A 21,846-nucleotide genomic window follows, 5' to 3' on the forward strand; every position below is an offset into this window, starting at 1 on the left:
TTGCCACCAATACTTAATGTATGGCGTTAATCTTTTTGCTTGGTCAGATAATTACGATGTTCAGTGTGTGTCCCGTCCCCTGCGTGGGACTCTGATGATTTTTCTACAAGTTTCTTTTCTGCCCCTGCGTGGGAATGGAAGTTTTGTATGGATTCGTCTTCAGAGCTCCTCTGCTATGGCATGGGCTTTCAGTTTCAATAGAATGCACAATGATACTGGTCTCTTTTTGGCCCCTGCGTGGGCGCTTAATCACTGGAAGAAGGCCCGGTAATTGACTCAATGAAGCTCGATGAGCAAGAGCGCCAACCCAGGCCTCTCGCAATGTGTAAACCTGAATGTAATCGTTCTCAGTTTTTAATGTAAATAATAGAAGTAGCGTAGCCTTTAACGATAAAAAAAAAAAAACCTATTTGAATTTTTTTTAATTTTGTGATCATTAATTTAAACTTAGCATTCTTAAAAATTCCTGTCAAATTCCAGAAATATGAAAAAAAGGCCATAATTCAAAAACATGAACATATCGGAGAGTTGTCGACAAATCCCATAAAAGTGCAGCAGATCGACAGCCACACTTATTAAACCACTAATAATAATAATAACAAAACGGTAAAGAAATATAATAATAAATAAGCTCATCCCCAACATCCGGTATGTGCGAATCGTTGCGTGTATGTGTCATGTTTCCCGTTAATTCCGTCTGACTGTACCCCGGAGCTGGGCTTAACGGTCGATCACATTAGGCTTAATTTTCGTTTTGAATAAATGCAAGGACTTGTGTGCATATTCAATGTGTATATCTCAAGCGGATTATCAAAGAAGACAAGTATCAGAGTTTCATGCTGGTTGCACAAATATCAAGTGGAGGCCGGCGTTCCAGCAATCTCGGAAGACCATCATTTTTTTCAAAGGGGCAGATGACATGCGCCTTAAAATGCTCGCACTTTCGGTTCATGGGACGAACGTCGCCTTCTCCAAGGGCCTGGGTCTCTTCCTTTAATAAATTCCTTTTCTTTTGCCCGGAGTGGGACACTGGCATCTAGATTACAGTCTAGCTTATTTTTAGTAATTTAAAAACATTCCATAGATTTAAGCAAGAATGGCCAATATTTTTCCTGTAACTTCGGGGATTCTTAAATAAATATAGTTATTCAAACCGAAAGGAGGAAAGAGGGAAAAATACTTTTAATTAAAACCCTAAAACTAAAATCTTTTGGGTTAAACCACAACCTAAGTGAAAAACAAGTTCTTTTAATTATTAAAATGGCTTGCAACGGCTAAAAACCCCAAGATTTTGAACTGCCAAAACCCTAAACCTCAGCTCTTTTAGTTGGTTATGTGACCAACCCAAACAAATCGACTTTTAACAACGGTTCTGCTCCCATTCATGACGGCAAGTACGACTAAGTACAAGTCGTGGGGTCTCCTGATATTTCTTTTAGTCCTCATCTTTTCAAATTATTTTCCATTTTTTTTCCTTCTGACCAGGACACATGTGTGAGTCCTGTTGTGCAGGCGGCACGTCTTTGCTTCCCTCCATAACGTCGGTGTTAAACGTGGTTATCCTTCGGCTCTGGCAATGTTACCCTCTTTTTATCTGTACCGTTTCGTAACACACATTCTGCATTGCTCAGCTCGTTTGTTGTGACAGGGATGCATAACCCAAATGGCTCAAATGGAATGTGTTTAAAAAATTGATATCCATTGCCAGTATAAGGAGCTTCCGCGCACTAGCCAGCGACACAGCCCAGAGGTAAGCCTGCTTTCTATGGTGATAGGCCTGCAAGCTTGATTTCTATGGTGATAGGCCTGCAATTTTTACTTTTAAAGTTTTGGTTTTTGGGGGTGGAGGAAGTGAATAGAGAATGAGTATGAGGAAACTTGTGGTCGAGGTGGTGGATGCCCACAACCTTATGCCCAAGGATGGCCAAGGTTCCGCAAGTCCCTTTGTTGAAGTAGACTTTGACAACCAGAGGTTTCGAACCCATGCAAAACAGAAGGACCTCAATCCTGTTTGGAACGAGAAGCTGGTTTTCAATATAACAGACCCTACAGCTCTCCATAACTTGAGTGTGGACGTTAGTGTTTACAATGAGAAGTCGTCCTCTCATCAAAGGAACTTCTTGGGCAAGGTGAAAATACCAGGGACCAGCATTGTTAGACAGGGTGATGAGGCTTTCCAGAGGTTTTCATTGGATAAACGAAGTATTTTCTCACACATTAAGGGTGAACTTGGTTTGAAGGTTTATTACATTGAAGAGAAGGGTGGCGGTCCTGGTAATGGGGAGAAGAAGAGTAAAGATGAGAAGAAGGCATCTGATGAGAAGAAAGAGGGAAAACAGAAGCAGCAACAGCAGCAACAACAGCAGCAGCAGAAACAGCAGACTGCCCAACAACAGGGAAAGGCTGTTGAGGAGAAAAAGGGTGAAGCAAAGCCTGTTACAATGTATACACCAAACCAGCCTGTGGATTACTCTTTGAAGGAAACTAATCCCCATTTGGGTGGTGGAGGCGTGAACAAGGACAAGACTACTAGCACCTATGACTTGGTCGAGCAGATGCAATATCTGTATGTCCGTGTGGTGAAGGCTCGGGAACTTCCTGGGAAGGATGTGGTGACCGGGAGCTGTAATCCTTATGTGGAGGTGAAACTTGGGAACTACAAGGGAACCACCAAGCACTTTGAGCAGAAGTCTGACCCTGAGTGGAATCAGGTATTTGCATTCTCCAAGGAGAGGTTGCAGTCCTCAGTTCTTGAGGTAGTGGTGAAGGACAAGGAGTTTGTCAAGGATGATTTTAATGGGAAGGTTATGTTTGATCTGAATGAAGTACCAACAAGGGTGCCTCCTGATAGCCCCCTGGCACCTCAGTGGTACAGGTTGGAGGACAAGAAGGGAGAGTCCAAGGTGAAGGGTGAGTTGATGTTGTCTGTCTGGATGGGCACACAGGCAGACGAGGCATTTCCAGAAGCATGGCATTCGGATGCAGCTGCAGTGCATAGCGATGGCTTGACAAACATTCGATCCAAGGTTTATTTATCTCCCAAGCTATGGTATGTCAGGGTGAATGTCATTGAAGCACAGGACTTGCAGCTGAGTGACAAGGGGAGGTACCCTGAGCTCTGTGTTAAGGTTCAGCTGGGAAGCCAGATTTTGAAGACGAGGATTGCTCAGAATAGGTCCACCAATCCCCTTTGGAATGAGGACTTGGTCTTTGTAGTTGCAGAGCCCTTTGAAGATCATCTGATCCTTATGGTGGAGGACAGGTTGGGTCCTAATAAAGATGAAGTCTTGGGCAAGACCAGCATTGCTTTGACGGCAGTCGAGAGGCGTCTTGATCACAGGATTGTTAACTCTAGGTGGTATAACCTTGAAAAGCATAATGCCTCAGAGGGGGAGAAGAAGAAGGAAATCAAGTTTGCAAGTAGGATTCATTTGAGAGTATGTCTCGACGGTGGGTATCATGTTCTTGATGAATCTACTCTTTACAGTAGTGATTTAAGACCCACTGCTAAGCAGTTGTGGAAGCCTTATATTGGTGTTTTGGAGGTTGGTATATTGAGTGCCCAAAACTTGCTTCCCATGAAAACAAAAGACGGGCGAGGGGCTACTGACACCTACTGCGTTGCCAAATATGGTCAGAAGTGGGTCAGGACAAGGACAATTATTGACAGCTTCAACCCAAAGTGGAATGAGCAATATACTTGGGAAGTTTATGATCCTTGCACTGTTATAACAGTGGGAGTTTTTGATAATTGGCAAATTCGAGGAGCATCTGATAAGAACTCGGGAGCCAAGGATGCAAGGATTGGGAAGGTGCGTATTCGTCTGTCTACTTTAGAGACTGATAGGGTTTACACTCATTCCTATCCTCTGCTGGTGCTGCACAATTCAGGAGTGAAAAAGATGGGGGATCTTCAACTAGCAGTTCGTTTCACATGTTCCTCTTTGGTTAACATGATGCAAATTTACACGCAACCTTTGCTGCCAAAGATGCACTATTTACATCCTCTTTCTGTTTCTCAGCTAGAAAACCTGAGGTACCAAGCAATGAATATTGTGGCACTGCGGCTGAATCGGGCTGAGCCACCTCTTAGAAAGGAAGTGGTGGAGTATATGCTAGATTTGGATTCTCATATGTGGAGCATGCGTCGCAGTAAAGCAAACTTTTTCCGCATAATGTCTGTACTATCTGGACCTATAGCTGCAGGCAAGTGGTTTGATGATATATGCAATTGGAAGAACCCTGTTACTACTGTGTTAGTGCATATCTTGTTCTTCATTCTTGTCTGGTATCCAGAGTTAATACTGCCAACAATATTCCTATATATGTCTCTAATTGGCATTTGGCATTTTCGCCATCGCCCCCGGCATCCACCCCACATGGATACCCGCCTCTCTCACGCAGAGGCAGTTCATCCAGATGAACTTGATGAGGAATTTGATACATTCCCTACCTCTAGAAGCGCTGACATTGTGAGGATGCGGTATGATCGTTTGAGAAGTGTCGCAGGAAGGATTCAAACCGTGGTTGGAGATTTAGCTACGCAGGGAGAAAGGCTGCAAGCCCTTTTGAGTTGGAGAGATCCTCGTGCTACGACTATATTTATAACTTTTTGCTTACTTGCTGCTGTAGTTCTGTATGTCACCCCCTTTCAAGCAGTGGCAATGATTGTTGGTGTGTACCTACTGAGGCATCCGAGATTTCGTAACAAGCTCCCATCAGTATCACTCAATTTTTTTAGGAGGCTGCCTGCACGAACTGATAGTATGCTATAATCAGTTCATTTTGATTATGATGCCTCATGTTCTTTCGCAACTTCAATCCTGTCACCGTTTGAGAAGTGGTACTCATTGGAACAGCTTGGATAATCTTGCTAGCACAGATTTTCAGGTCTGAGATGGAAATGTATTTTGTAGGAGTTTTGGTAGATTCATTTTGTGACACTGGAGAGGTATGATCATATTGGTGTATGTAAATTAAGCTTTCTGGAGTTTTTTATAATCTCTCTTGGATTTATGTACGTTGTTGTAAATACTCATATTCCTTTTGAGGTTTGGGAAGGGTCATATTGTTTTTGTTTGATCAACAGCACTGTTACTCTACATTAGGTGAATTTATCAGGCATATCATTTTGTTCACGTGTAAGATAGATTGTTATAACTTTAAACAGGTTCTAGAATTCAATGTCTTGTCTAGATATGCAAGGATATGTGAGGTGGCATGGACGGTTGGTATGTGCTGTGATTTGTAAGGCCTAGGCCGTTGTTATTACTTGTATTGTCATGTTTGTTTACTCCCTTTGACGTTCCTGGATCCTAAGCACTTTCTTTTTATAGATAATAAGTTTATCTCCTCTCTTGGCATTTCCTCCTTATCTATGATTATGTAAGACAATAAACAAGCTAGGTACCTACACAATAATTAATCTGTTGTCTTGTCAAAAATAATTGTTTGTTTGTTAAATTTGTGTTTGTGGACAGCGATATTGTTAGCATTTTTCTATTGAGTTTAACTTGTTTTCCTAAGCCAACCTTCTAAATTTCACAATAGGAATTCTATCAGAAAACACTGATGATTGAAGAATGGAAGGAAACTGTTTCTGACATTTTGCTGCCAAATTCTGCAGAAATATTATATCCTTTCTTTCTTGAATTTTTTTTCAGGTTCCATAGGTTTGTTGCAATATATATTTCTCAAGATGTACCCCACCTAGATTGGTCAAACTAACCTGCAATTTCATGTTTGTGCCTTTTTCTTCCAAACATGTTTAGTCTCTGATTTTTCTTTCAGAAAGACTACTTAAGTGGGTAAGCTTTCATGCTCTAATTTCTTGTGATATATAAATTTATGAAGCAGCCAAAATGATTGAATCCAAAATGTTCCTACCTAAATGTTGTGTGTCTTCAGGTGCCATTCTTTCGTATATATAACTGCTGGATTTTGCTAGTTAAGATACTGTATTTTTAAACAAATATTACTTCAAGTAGGATATGCTATAGATTTTGCAGACTAATTTTTACATGAAATTGCTTGCATCACAAACAACTTAATAGTTGAAACTAGCTATTAATTTTTTCACCTACATATGATATGGATTGCTTTCTAGAAACCTAGAAATATGAGAATTATGCTCATTCTCCTATAAGAGGACATGCCTCATTCTCCTATAAGAGGACATGCCTCAAACAATGAGAAGGATGAAAAACGAAGCTGAAGGAGAGAAGGCTGGTTTATTGACAAATCTTGTTGGTTATCATATAGACCTGAATGCCTTTGGTAGTAGGTTGGAAAATATATTGTAATATATGATGTAGCGAATGATTTAGACATCACAGAGCATACAAATCAACTTTCCCATGAAATGAGAGTCTGAAAAAGAGGAGAGCATCAGGGACAAGGATATAATTTGAGAAGAACTGAAAATGAAGTCTCAAAAGAAGAAGCAGGGGAAGAACATGATCTTGGCCAACACAGAAAATTTTGATGCCTAATATGTGTCATCTGCCATTTCAAAAAGTTCCCAAGAATGATGTTCCCATCCACAAACATTCGCTTAGATTTATATAGCATGAAAGCATATTATTTTAAAATAAACAAAATTCTCCTAAAATATTTAGAGTTAACATCTTGTGGATTATAAAGATCCAGTACCTCTTGAAAAGTGGACCTTAACATCTAAAAATTTGTTGGATCGACGATGCTTTCTATTGGTTTATCAATGTGTGGTTCTATCATGATAGCTCACCGCTAGCACATTTGTTATCTTTGTCTGTTGCAACATGTGTGTCTCCCATGGCTTAATGTAATGGGATAACAAACAAAAAAAGATGTGGTCAATTGGGTTTGGGATTGTTTTTGATTTCTTCTAATTGCTGAGGCAGTAAGCCTACCATAACTTCTGCCTTTTTAACTGCAATTGCCATTATCCCATTGTTGAAAATGAAATGATGCATTATCCCAGTGTTGAAAATGAAATGAAAATATCTTATCGGCAATATCGGTGAGGGTCCAGAAAATATCTTATTGGCAATATCGGCTAAAATATCGGCAAGCATAAAAAATAATTTTTTCAGATTTTTAAATATAGCCGAAATTTTGCCGAAATTTTCAAAATATCGCGATATTTTGCCGATATTTGCCGATATTTTGAAAATATCGCGATATATTCTCGACGATATATCGTTTTGCCGAAAATATCGCGATATTTTCGAATATCGCCGATATTATCAACAGTGGTTGAGATAATGCCATTATCTCAACGACTGCAATCAACGAAAAGGGAATTTGTTCTTCATATAAATTTGTGACGTGAAAGTGGACCGTGAAGCTCCTAGCATGGATGACTTGCTTAGAAATGGTTTGTTTGTTGCTTATATTTTTGCACTTGTAATTCTTGTGTCTTCCTCGAAACTTATTTTAGCGTGCTTCAATCATCTAGATTATTGTTTCCAGCTTCTCTGCGTTGATTTCTGTATTAACACTTCGAACTTCAAACTTGTATTGTGATAACTCATCTCAATATCAAAATTTCGTGCATCCTCAAGGAGGGAGGGTGGGCTTGGTTGGGGAAAGTGGGTCCCTGTTATTTCTCCCACCAAAATTCAGTTCTTCAAGTGCTCATGCAATTGTGCTGTTTGATGCCGGTGGGTCCAATGCAAGTCCCAGGTGACTTTGGTATTAAATGTACCAATATAAATGTACCAATATAAATATTCAATAACTTTAAAATTAAACCCATCCACAGAAGGTTCGTTCATGATTACAAATAACTTGACATGCAATCATACACTAAATTTGACCATGACTTAATTCGACATGCAACCACACACTAAATTTGACCATCACTTAATTTGACATGCAACCGCACACTAAATTTGACTATGACTTAATTCGACTTGACTTGACTCTCTAAATTTAGCCAACTCTTCATAATTGAGTAATTAGCTTATTTTAACCTAAACCATAATAAATACATAAAAGATTAGGCATCACAGCAATGACAGCGGAGAAAACCTCCCAACAGGTGAAAACTTCACTAGATAATCATTCTATTCCCGTGTTCTCTTTAAATACAAAGGGCTCCAGAGAAACTTTCTTCGCGAGGCCTGCTCAAAGCACAAATTAAGCTTACACAAAATGACAACTCAGTCAAAACTTATTTGGTAACCATAAAACAAATAAGATCTATCTTCATAATTTAGCAAAAATAGATACTCTCCAGTTGTAGTTGCTTATCCAGCGGGTGCTTTCATAGCAGGCGAGACATGATTCAGTGGAATACATACCTTCCAGTTGCAGTTGCCTAGCCAAAGGCTGCTCTCATAGCTGGTGAGACATATCAGCATCATTCATGGCCTAGATTGAGTGCTGCTGCCTGAACATGTTGATGGGTATGCATTCCAAAAAAAACCCGCGGTGCCCAAAACTAGCTTCAGAATAATTTGTTTGAAAAGCTTGCCCCTGAAACATTCCTCAGTAAGTTAGTGCAAGCATTCCTCCTAAACAACATAAACAATTACATGCATTTATATTTATGCTGTTTTGGAGTGGATTTTAAAAGCATTGCCAATTTTTTTGAAAATCATTAGGTATTGTGTTGCAATAGCCATGGACAATCATTTCAAATAATACAACAGAATGTAGGTTTCCACAGTTAATAACAGTTAATAATATGCTGATGTTGAGAGCTTTTGGAATACTGTGTCATGTGCTTGAGGTGTCGAAACAATCAATAATATAATCTGAGAAGCTCTCAGCATCTTGTCTTATTGCTTTATAAATTTTGATAAAAAAAAGAAGATGGTATTCACATTCATGCAGTGAGCCTACCAAGAAATGATGGTTCAACCGTTGTTCCCTACATGTCCAGTATTCTTTCAAGTGAAGGCTTTGTTTCAGTAAGTCTTCCAAAACTCACAAGCTTTCTTTAGTAAGCTCTATGCTCATCTAATGGACTAGTGTGGTTGGAACTTTTTTAGCATGCAGAAGTCAACATATTTTTTTATTTTTTTTAATCGAAACCAACTTTGGAGTTTATATATTTCTAAGAACACATAATCACTCGGATCGGTGTCTATCCAACCATTTGCTTTGCAACATCTAAATAGTATGGTTAATTCATCTGTCCAGCACATAATTGTTTTTGCAAAAGTTCTCTTGATATAATTTGTTTTCGTTTATGGAATTTTATTTGTCAGTAGTTTGCACCTGGTCATGATATTCAGAGAAACAGGAAGTTGAAGAATATAGAACATACATGAGAATTTAGATACAAGCATAGTAACTTCTCTAGATCACTCTTTACTCTATCAGTATGTTCTCTACTATATCCTTTAGATACTAGGCATACACTCTAGTTAAAGTAGCAGTGGATCTAGACAGAAATATCTGATTGTGTAGATAGTAATAAGGGCAAAATCCCAGAGGAAGCTTGACTTGGGGAAAGCGTTCTCTTCATGTTGCTCTTTCGTTTCCATGTGAAAGAGATATTTGGGTGATATGTATCTGGTTCGTCTGCATGGGATATAATTTGTCAAAATGAGATGTTTCTCTTCGAAGTCTTCTTACATCTGCCGCGGTACAATTATGTCTCATGACGTGGGCCGAAACGAGTACTGTTTTGTTGGGTGGATCATCGCCATTACTGTGTCTGTCTACCCTCCATTTAGCTAAGATGCTATAGAGATGTGTTTGTTGCTGTCTGCCCTCACTATCCTAGAAGTGCCTGCGGATAAGTCTTAGTAAAGTCGAGTGTCTCTCTTACTCGACTCTGAAAATATAGAGGAATTATGGCAGATACATCTTTCTTTCTGGGTCGTCTCCTCATGATTATGATTGGAATAAGATTAATAAGTCCTTACCACCCATCTAATATCCATTTTGTTGGGATTGAGGATTTGCAGTCTGCATAAAATATAACTTTTGAAATTGAAAAATAGCGTCATAGATGATGAATAACTCACAACACAACTTTCGAAAAATAGCGGCATAAATGATGAATAACTCAAACAACACAACGTTAAATTCATCTGATGGTGTGTATTCATGGGGCAGTACAATCCACTCCACCACAACTTTCGAAAAATAGCGGCATAAATGATGAATAACTCAAACAACACAACGTTAAATTCATTGGATAGTGTGTATTCATGGGGCAGTACAACCCACTCCACCTATCTATTGGGCTTTCTTGATATATCTGTTATACAAACTATTATCAATTTCAAAACCGACATCGATATTCATGCTACATGAAGTGAATTTTGTTTTTTTATGATTTCTTTTAATTTTGTTTTTATAAATTGTAACATATTTTTCATTTGACATTTGACATTGTGCATGGAGTCATATCTTTACACAACAATCTCTTTTTTTTCTTTGTGGCTAATTGGGCTGGTTTCATATTCGCGTGATACGGGGTTGATTTTGACTGCTACTACCATATCCTCTAGGTGCCTATGTATACCCCTTTCCTAAACATGGGTAAGTCGGCGGATTTAAGCCTTGAATATCTCTTGGTACACAATATTTCATGATCACGACACTTGCCAATTGAGCTTGCTCGGAGGGCTCTCTACGCAACAATCTTGATCATGGGTTGAAGTAGGTTTTTCCATATAGATTTAATCTCTCCCAATTTTGCTGCCACCTCCTTTTTGATTGTATTGGTCTTATCAAAGATTATTGAATCATGTTTACTATGTGATATAGTTAGGCCCCATTGTTTTGGGATGTTATTTTATGGGAATGGATATAGATCTTCCTTTTACCATAGATCATATTTACATTCCAATGTGTTCTCCCTCCTTACCACGCCATTTTTTGAATTATGTTTAATGATATGGACATCTCGTTAAAGGTTATCTCTTCTCCACTCCATTTTGTGAATGTTTAAGAACATCATCTTCAAGGGAGTGGGAGTCAAACACCTTTTTATCCTCTATTATTCTTCTATTTCATAGAAGTTATCTCTTTCGTGGATTCACTTCCTAGTTCTTGTTGTCTCCTTGTTCTTGTATTTCAATTTATACCTATATGTGAGGATATGATTGGTATTATTGAGATGGTTGTGTGCCATATGTTTTGACACCCCAATCTAGATGTGTCATTAGGTATGCCAAAGCATCAATTGCAATTTTTTTGAATGGTTAGTTGTGATAAAATGTCATTTTTGTAGCGAAAAGACTTGCATAGAAAGAAGACGTAGACTACGAGGATATTCTTGTCCCCACAACAAAATAGTCTACTATTAGTGCATTTTTGGCTTTGGCTACTATAGAATAAGTGGAAAATATTTCACATAGATGTGAAGACAACCTCCCTGAATGGAGACTTGAAATAGAAGGTTTACATGTCTTTACCAAAAGGATTTGTTGTGAAGGGTCAAGAACATAAGATATGCAAACTCATTAGTCTTTGTATGGCATAAAGCAATCTCCTCGTCCATGGTAGAAAAAGATAATTGAACATCTTTTGAAGATCAATTTCGAACATTTCAATCTTGACAATGCAATCATATATCTTATGTTGTATGTAGATGATCTTTTGATAACATGGTATAATGAAATATATATTGCATCTGTAAATAAAAATTGAAGAAATGCTTTGAGATGACAAGACATGCGAGATCTTCACTACTACTTGGGTATTGAAGTAACTCATAATACAAAGCATGTATACATTTTTCAAAAGTACATTGACAAATTGTTGAACAAATTTGATATGGTAGATTGCAGTATTTTCTCTTTTCCAATCAAAAGCAAAGTCTATAAATCTTACATCGAAATATGGGGACGAATTTCATGATGTAACTAAGTATAAACTACTTGCGGGGAGCCTTATCTACGTAACTACAACAAGATCATATTTTTCATTTGTAGTTGTATTATTTATAGGTTCATGCAAAAACCTTGTGGAGTTCATTGGTGTATTGTAAAGAGAGTTTTGAAGTACTTGAAAAGAATTCAAGGTTTTGGACTCAAATACTCTAGAGTGGATGATTTTAAACTAGTTGGGCATTTAGATTTGGACTTTGACGAGGATAAAGAGAATGGATTGTCTAATTTAGAATACTTCATGACTATTGGATCAACAACAGTCTTTTGGAGATTATGCAAACAATTTGTTCTAGTAGATACTCTAAATTGGACGACTTTAAACTAGTTGGGCATTTGGATTCAAACTTTGACGAGGATAAAGAGAATGGAGTGTCTAATTTAGGATACTTCTTTTGGAGATCATGCAAACAATCTATTCTAGTAGATTCCATTACAAAGATAAGGTATGTGGCTTATTATAGAGGTGAAAAGGTAGATGGTGTGGCTTAGGAAGATACTAGATTTGCAGGAGGAACAAGTGAATGCTACTCCACTGCTATTTGATAACACTTATGCAATTGAGTTTGCCAAGAATCCTAGATCCTATGATCGAACAAAGCATATCAATACAAAGTACTATTTGGTTCGACTTCATGTAGAGGCCAAGACAATTTAGTTGTGATATTGCTCCACAAGTGTGCAAATTGCAAACATTTTCACCAAAGCACTTAGAAAATCAAAGTTTAAAAAGTTCAAAAAGATAATTGGACTTACAAGCACCCCTTCAAATTGGGGGCACGAGTGGAATGTTAGATACTTAATCCTTGGGGTTATGATATTTTGTAAAATTTGTTGTAAATATTAATTTAGGAACATGGAGAGTCATAGGTGAATGTCAAAAGTCATTGAAGCTCTTGGAAGATATCTCACATTATATTTATGTATATCTTAGCTTAATGAAAAATATAATGTGTGGAGTCAACCAACCTTGATGACAGAAAAGAGGAAACTAGAAGAGCTTACAAGGTTGTTTTAAGAATTCATGCCAAATATGGGCTTTGAAAGATTTGATATCTTCTTGTCTTTTTTATCGTTTTGAAAGATTCTTCTTGTTTGATTTCTCTTGTATTTTTTACACCAAGGGAACTAATAACTATTTTGTTGGCAATAATGCTCGTGGCATGTTAAAGGGGGTTTTGTTGAAGATGATCTTGGATTTTTTTTTATTGATAAGGAAAATTGAGGCATGAATGAACAAATTAAGATATTTTTGAAAAAGTTTAGCTTGTTGCATTGTGGCTTCCCCATGAACATTTTATCATCTACAAATTGGAAATGGAAAACTTGTTCTACCATTTGGGCCTTTTTGATTCATGTTTTCTCCTTACGATTCTTCAAGGCATTCAATACTCTGCACTAGCGTAAATCCATTATTATAAAACAAGACAAGGATAACGTGCCTCTATTTAAATACCTCTACTTGAATGGAATGGGTCGTTAGGGAGATCTCCAATGAAATTGAGAAGAAAATTATTAAGATGTGATGCCTACCAATTATTGACATGAACCATTGAAACCAAAGCCTATTTCACTGTCTTTGATGAAGGCTTAGTTCAATCAATCATATGCGTTAGACATATCTAGTTTTATTATCATTTTGCTTCTCCCATGGTTTTAATTTTAGTGTATTGATTCTTGCTCTATTATAATCTAATCTAAGGATTAGTTGTAATACCTCAAGTTTTGATCCCCAATTCAATATCGTATTTAGATGATCAAAGACTAGAGAGCTTAGCCATGTAATGGTTTTGAATATTATTAATGAAATACATCATTGACTAGAGACATGTACGAACAATGGTATAGGGGGCTATGATACCATGAGAAGGGGGTGGGTAGAGAGATTAGATCCTTTTATTTATATTTTATTTACCCATATTTGAATTAATGGAGAAAAAGGTGGAGTGAGCATTTTGGAGAAGCCATGTGGCATTATGAAGGATTATTTACCTTTTTGTTGGTTTGGGATTATTTCATTCATTATTCTTGTTCACTCTTAGTTCTTGCTTCTTGGAGAGGAGACTAATTTTATTACAGAGAGCCATTGTTAGTGGCTGTATGCTAAAACTCACTATATTCTAGCATGAGAAGACACTTGAGTGAATGAATGCATTGGCATTGTTGCTGAAATCATCCATAACTGTGAGTCTTTAGAGCTTCTAGCATTGTGATTTCTTAACTAGTAACGCTACATCGCTCTAGGGAAATGGAATAGCTTGAGGGATTGCATTGTAAAGAGAGATTCCTTTCCTTGGGATATGCAGCGTGAAGGGGAAATATAGATAGGAGTTGAGATTGTCATGGCACTGGTTGAGTAATTGTAACAACTCAGGTTGTATGATTTTGTGCACATAAAAATCTTGTGAGCTAATTGTTTTTGAGGATAGAGTTGGCCTAGGAACCCATCCTTATGGAATCACATGCTCAACTTGGGGGTGGTATGACGTAAAGAGTAAATGTGTGATAGAGTCTATGGTTAGGTGGAACGTTCAACGTTTGTAGCCAATGGGAAAATATTTATATGTGTTACTTTTGTTCTTTATGTTTAATTCTATTGTGTTATTTAATATTTATATTTATTTTAATGCTATGCATGCTTATGAGCATTTGCATTGCATATATTTAGCGTTTCTTAATCAATTGCATGACGCTGTGTTTATCATGCATAATTTCTTGAATCTCTTGATTTTTAAATATTAGTAGTAGAGGTAGAATTTCATTAAGAAACGAGTTTTAAGGGTAGTACTCAGGCATGGGGGTATGTCATAGATTGGTATCATAGCTTCAATTGTAGCACTTGAGTTGTGTGGGCTGAAGAATAGGTTGAAATTGCATGTTGACATCGAGCTAGGGTGCCTCACTATTTCGAATTTTTTTTTCTTGAAATACAAATTTTAAAAATTTGGAAAGTTTTCTGTGCGATTACATCAATGATGATGTGGATGCCACGTGTGCACAAAGAATGAGCCTCCTTACCAAATATTATTTTAGCACTTAATATTATGAATTTACTATCTATTCTTTCACTATCTTTGGCCTGTTGATTAGATCTTTGATCTCCTTTTTGTTTTGAATTTGATATTTCATAAATTGGTGTGTAAGTTACTTTTAATGCACTAAGTAGGTCATTTTTTTTATAAGTTTCATAATTCCCCTTACCATCATCTTCTACTCGTTAAAATATTTTTGACAATATAAAGTTTTTCTCATTCCGAGCTCGAGACACAAAGTTACGGCCCTCGAAATTTTTTGCGCTATTGCTGTGTTCTAGTGAAGTGGCATATGGCATGTGATGTTGGGAAAATTTACATTTCCAATCATATGGCAGGATGACACTTCCCTCATTCACACTATGCGAATAAATCCCCCTTTTCATCTAATAATTTGATACGAAGTGGGAGGGTTTCTTCTATATAATAAAACTACCATATTCAAGATCTGTGATATAACATGTGTGTGGGTCAATCCCATTTTAACACCATTGTGGACCTATATATATCCCTGAATCATGACTATGGAATGGTGATGTTCATATAAGAACGCAAGGTAGAAATTTACCTTCCTTTTAAACTAAAACGAGGCCATTTTATATCACAAACCCTTTCCGTTTGTCGAAGTTCCTTTCTAACAATGCCTCGTGACCACAGGGTATGGCCACAATCTCAGATCTCGACACTTTTGTTTTATGAACCACGACGATAACAATTTATGGACCCCGATGATAAAACATTAGCCCTTAGCTGACGAGCGATAAATCTTAAGGGTGCTTTAACCTCCTCATACGACTGTGGGACTTAATCCCAGACCTTGGTGATTTAGTTTGATGCACAACTAGTCTACCTCCAAAATTTCTGAGGTAAAAGTTCTCAGATGAGAACTTTTAGACCACTTAATGTATTTCTTTCTGTCTATGATCCCGAACCCTAATGTTTTTGGACACAATCCTGTATGTCTCCTTTCAAAACTTCCTGGGTGATTTCCTTCAGGACAAGAATATTTCCTATTAACTATTGCACTCTAAAATTTGTCCCAGTGATATCTTTTTGTCCTGGCCTGTTTAATTTTCAAAGCTCTAGGATGGGAAATGTGTTTTCAGTTACCAGATTCATATTCCATCAATTGTTGACCTCGATGGTTTAGAACCTATTCAACTCGACGATTTTGTACTGAGTTCCCTTTTTGTTTTCGGGGAAATACTTTTGGGATGACAATCTTGTTGTCTATTGCCAGACTTTAAGTTTTGTCCTAGCCATAACAATATGTTCGTGATCTTCATCAAATGACAAACTCCTTTAACTTAATAAAACTCAATCTCACTCTTTATAATGTGCTCTTAAGCAAACCGACTCCATTGCACGGTTTAACACTTCAAGATATTCACAACACCTCTGTAATACTATGAGTCAATCAGACTCATGCTCCTCTTTCAATCCTTCACGATTTATGGATCGTTGATCATACCATTTGATCAACGATCAATGGTTTTAATTGATCCAACTATAGAAGGAAACTCGACCTTCTCTATGTTCCACTCCTGCGCTGCTTCTCCAAAGCGCTATGCCTTCTGAGATTTAATAACTCTGTAATTCCCCATGCTCATTCCTTGCACAATCTTTCTAGGCACAATCCTTCCTGAGCATACTTGCATCACATTTGATTTAAGTTGACCTGGATTGGATCATTATATTGTTTGTCATCCATCTCGATGCTTCTAGAATGGAAAAAGTGGAGGAATCAACTCTCAAGACCATTTTTACCGTTGGGACTCAATTTGGAAAATTGGGTTCTGAAACCTTTCTAGAGTTTTTTGAGACATAAACTGATTTTTTTTTGGGAAAAAACTTTTCTTCGTTAGTGCCACACTTTTTTCCTATTCTACACACAAAGACCTTTCCAACGATGCAAAAATTGCATTAATCAGAGTCTTTATGCAAAAGTTATGCCACTAAGAAGTTGACTTCCCTGTTTCACCACCATAATTCGAGACGATGCCATGTCAACCACCATTACTCATGAAAATGGGTTAGTCACTTGATTATTATGTAGAAGAATCTATGTTGTAACTTTGGTTAAGAGTTGAGGTAGTCAAACCTAACCACTAGTAGGCTATCAGACTGTGTTATAATCGGGCCACTAGGAGGAAAAGGGGGTCCATTCTTTTGAGTGTATTTGTTACATGACAGAGAAAAATAGCCAAGATAGATAAGAGATAGAGAACATAGAGAGGATTTGTGCATTGTAGTAGCCCACAGGCCACAAACCATACTTCTTTGTACTCACTGAGATTTTCTATTAAAAAAAAGAGAGTAGAGTGACTTCACCTTCCAGCCGGGTTTTTCCCCTGAAAGGGTTTCCCAGGTCACACCGTGTGTCAAATGTGTGTGAGATTTTATTTTTATGTTCTTTGTTTTCTAGATAATTCTATTCACATGCATATGCCATTAAGAATAAACTACAAATCTATAAATCTAAAGCGAAATAAAATTGTAATAATGTAGATTCTAGATTTTTAAGTAAATTTGATCAGATATGTTGTAACAAATTGTTTAATAAGTTATCCACGATAGTTTATAGATCATATTGGTATCAGAGTAGGTTTCTTTGGGTATATTGTGGATATTTGCAGGGGATCTATATTGGCTGGGCCAAAAGTCGAAAAACTTTAATCATGGCCAACGAATATGTGAATAACTCTCGTGATCTCATAGAGGAGAGGTTTTTGTGGCCGGAACAACAAGTCTCGGATATAAATTTTAATGTAAATCTCCTCATGTCAACCTTAAGAAATAAGCTTGGGATATTCGGTGAAGATGGGGGGTTCTAATGCAGAGGACAAATCAAAAGGGGGATCATGAGATTGGGAAGAAACAAAGAACTAGCCGAAGAAAGAACCTAGAAAAGATCAACCCAGTTTGAGTGTTGTGAATCAATCACAAGCCCTATTAAAAATGGAAGTGAAGGTAAATATCAGGGTATACCATGATGAGATTGATGTTATGAAGCTAAATAACTGGTTGTAGAAAATGGAAGGGTATTTCAGTGTCCATCAAATTGAGGAAGAACAAAAGATTTCATCTGCATGACTGAAATTAGAGGGCCATGCCCTAACTTGGTGGGAAAGCCACACATAAACCTTGTGGTTGGAGGGATACAATCTAGTGACTAAGTTGGAGGTATTCAAAACCCTCATTAAGTCACTATTTTACCCTATTCGATATGTAGAGGACCAGTGGATCTAGTGGCACTACTTTAGGAAAAAGCTAGGGAAAAGCGTGCATGAGTACACCAAAAAGTTCAGAAAGATCGCCGTAATGCTGGGCTCCTTAAATAACCTCCTATTATTTGCAGGGTATACACTGGCATATGCGAGAGCAACTAATGTTATTCAAGCACAAATTGGTGGATGAGGCTTGTGTATAAGCAAAATACCTGGAGAACATAGGCAAAATCAAGTGGATTGAAATAGAAGGAGCAACATGATGCTTCTAAAGAGGGGAAGAAGAAGAAAAAAGGGGTAAAATATAAAAATATGATAGCCACAACACATAAGTGCAAAGATCCCAACAACCATTGCAACATTGATGGCCATACAAAGGAGAAGTGTTGGAAGTTGCATCCAAAGTTTGGCACAAAGAACAAAAAGAAAAAAAAAATAAGGGGAAAAATATCATGGCCATTGATTCAAACAACCAAGTTAAAAGAAACGCATACGTGGATGAGAAAATCATCTGTATGTCATTGTAGAACTATGAGGTGACTCTGGGCAGCCTTTAACAACAAGAAGAGAAATAAATGACTAAACTCTTCCATATAATGTTGTAGGTCAAGAAGACTAAAATTGATGCTCTGTTTGACTCAGGATTATAGGCAAACCTCATTGTTACAGAGTTGGTCAATAATTTGGGATTGGAAGTTCATGATCATCCAAGCCCATATCCACTTGGACAGGTAAATAAAGATGCAAAACTGAAGGTAATAAAAGTGAAAAGTTAGATTTGCCATTGATGCTGATTTTATTGATAAAGTAGAACTAGATGTAGTCCCCCTTGATGTATGTGGAGTCGTGTTTGGAAATCCCTACATGTACATGCGAGATGTAATATTCATGCGGAGAGCTAACCAACATAGGCTCGTCAAGAATGAAATTTTTTTCACCATCAATGCACATAAAGGCAAGTCAAAAATTTCGATGGTAAATTCCAACCAAGCCAAGAAATTGATTAGTTCCAGCAAAAAATATGTTTTATTGTTTTTAAGAGAAAATCTGTCTATAGAAGAGTCAGTAAGAGACAAGGCATCCCTGGAGGGAGTACTAAGAAACAAAAACAACAACTTGAAGAGTTTCTACAAGCATACATGGATGTGTTTCGAGAGCGTAAAGGGTTACCACTTAAGAGGGAAGTGGAGCATGACATACAATTATTGTCGAACTCCCCATTGCGAAACATTGGGCTGTATAAGTAGAATGTTATAGAAGTCAGGTGAAGAAAAAATGGTAGAAAATACTAGAACGTGCCATTTGACCGAGTACATCACCATGTGGTTCACTCATCATCATTGTGTAAAACAAGGATGAGACTTGGCAGATGTTTATAGATTACATGACATTGAATAAAATCACTCTTAAGAATATGGTACCCCTTGTCTAGGATAGATGATCTGCTGGATCAATTGTTGCAAGGAGAATAATTCACCAAGCTAGAATTAAAGTCTAAATATCACCAGGTTCAAGTTAGGGAAGAAGATACTTAGAAGATCACCTTCAAAACCAGGCAAGGTTTGTATGAGTGGTTATTCAAGCCATTTGGCCTATGTAATGTACCAACTACGTTTATGAGATTAATGAATGACACACTGTGCCCTTTTATAGATTGTATATTTGGATGATATACTTGTATACAATGCTACCTGGGAGGAGCACATCTCACATTTGATGCAAGTGATGGAGACATTAAAGAAGCACCATCTACTAGCAAATCTCAAGAAGTGTGATTTTGCACAACCTTTGATGTATCTGTTGCAAATGCAATAAGAAAATCATAATTTATTTTTTTCCTTGAATTAAATTAGTAATAAAATTGTAATTCCACATCACAAGACAACTTGTACGAGTTAACTAAGTTAATTCCACTTAGTTGGCTTAGTTAATTCGAGTTGAGGGTCTAACTTGAGTCATGTAGAGTGTCTCTTACTTTATAGGAGCCCCAATTGAGTTTATTTTGAGTTGTAATTAATTAATTCAATTTAACTAAGTTAAAGTCAGTTAAACTAGTTCCAATTGATGGAAGAACTATTAGGAGGTTAGACAGTGGGGTGCTGCTTCATGTGTTCAACCAGTTAACTAATGATTCACTCATAAATAACACATGCATGTCAGTTCTAAGATTTACTCAATTGGTATTGGAGTTTGAGTGAAGTGTACTATCAAATGTATAATCATCCGAATTGTACAGGGAGTGCATGCAGTAAGAGGAAGGCCTATGAGGATTGTGCAATTCATATTGAGGAATTTCTCTAATTAATAGGGGGGTAATTCCGAAATAAACAACGCAAGGAAATAGGGATTTGGGCAAGCCAAAATTTGGTTAAATATTGGCCTAGGCTTGTCTAGGAAGCAATGAGACAAATAGAGATAGTGCAGATGTTGCTCGGGCTTGAGCAAATCATTGTAATATTCTCATATTTTCTAACTAAAGCAATATACAGATAGCAGGGGTTTTTAGCTGTGGCTTTCCCTAGGAAATCATTGTGTAATGTGTTGATTGAATTCTTTCTCTTGTATGCTTCATGATTTCTCGATCGATTAATTGTTTCTGTTGACGAGTAGAGTAGATTCAAGTATTTTGTTTTCGAAAATTACGTAAGTAGTTTGAATCTACAAGGAATTTCTACATGGTATCAGAGCATAAATCACTCTAGAAGAGGATAATACGAGTTTGTCTTTTGCAGGTGAAATCGAATTTGTATTATCATTCTTCAGAGCTAGTAGGATGTTGTTCTACGGATTCTCAAATATTCCCTTTAGGGTAGTTCGAACTATATTGCCTGGAAGGACAAGATGGAGGCAATGTTGGAAGACAATAGGTTGAAGGAATTCATATACAATGATATTCCCTAAGCCTCTAACAACATATGGTCAAGATCCGATAGAGTGGAGGAAATGTGTTGCAAAGGCGAGAAGGATCATACTAGAAGGAGTTCGAGATCATATTGTTTCGAACCTCCACGGGAAGGATACACCATATGCAATGTGGCAAGCCTTGATCAACTTGTTTCAGAACAACAGTGACCACAGGAAGCTGGCACTGATGGAAAAACTTTGAAAGATCAAGATGGAGAAGGGCGACATAATACCACAATACTTGAGCAGGTTCACCTAATGTCGGGATGAGCTTGGGAGTGTCGGTATTACAATTGCAGGAGATGATCTGATCAACCTAGCACTTCTAGGCCTTCCCAAAAGCTGGCACAACTACTAGGATTTGGTAAATGGGAGGGAGCATCTACCAAAGTGGGAGCGTTTGTGATTTGACTTGGTGTAAGAGGAGATAAGGTAGAGCACCAGAGATGGAACCTCATCCAAGCATGATCATGAGGAGAAATGTGTCTTAGCTGGAAAGGCGAAGAAAGGGAAGGAAAGAAATTCTAATCCAAAGGAGATTCCAATCAAGGCGACAAGAAGAAGGACTTATCGAAGATTAAATATTTTCATTGCTATGAGTTGGGACACTATGCCACGAAGTGTCCGAACAAGAAGGCCGACAATGGAGCAACAAGTGAAGCTCTTGCTTCACAATTCGAGTTGGATTTCACACTCATTGCTTGCATGGTGACATTGGTGATAGGTAGTGTGTGGTATCTGGGTAGTGGAGCCTCATTTCATATGATTGGAAACAAAGAATGTTTTTAGTGAATTGGAGGAGAAGGACCTCTAGATGCACATCAAGATGGGAGATGATGGAAGGTATGG

The 21,846-nt window shown here is 37.5% G+C and overlaps 1 protein-coding gene across 1 annotated transcript; it reads left to right on the forward strand.

Moving 5' to 3' along the window:
* Nucleotides 1–1,465: 1,465 nt before the first annotated feature.
* On the forward strand, nucleotides 1,466–5,016 carry LOC149219168 (FT-interacting protein 3-like). Its single transcript, XM_089384290.1, has one exon. It carries the CDS (start codon nucleotides 1,863–1,865, stop codon nucleotides 4,773–4,775), a length of 2,913 nt encoding a protein of 970 aa, XP_089240416.1. The 5' UTR covers nucleotides 1,466–1,862; the 3' UTR covers nucleotides 4,776–5,016.
* Nucleotides 5,017–21,846: the final 16,830 nt, after the last annotated feature.

The sequence above is a fragment of the Pinus tabuliformis genome, chromosome Q (assembly GCF_031772625.1).
Source record: "Pinus tabuliformis cultivar Carrire ecotype Pingquan chromosome Q, CPIR1, whole genome shotgun sequence".
NCBI classification, from domain to species: Eukaryota; Viridiplantae; Streptophyta; class Pinopsida; order Pinales; family Pinaceae; genus Pinus; species Pinus tabuliformis.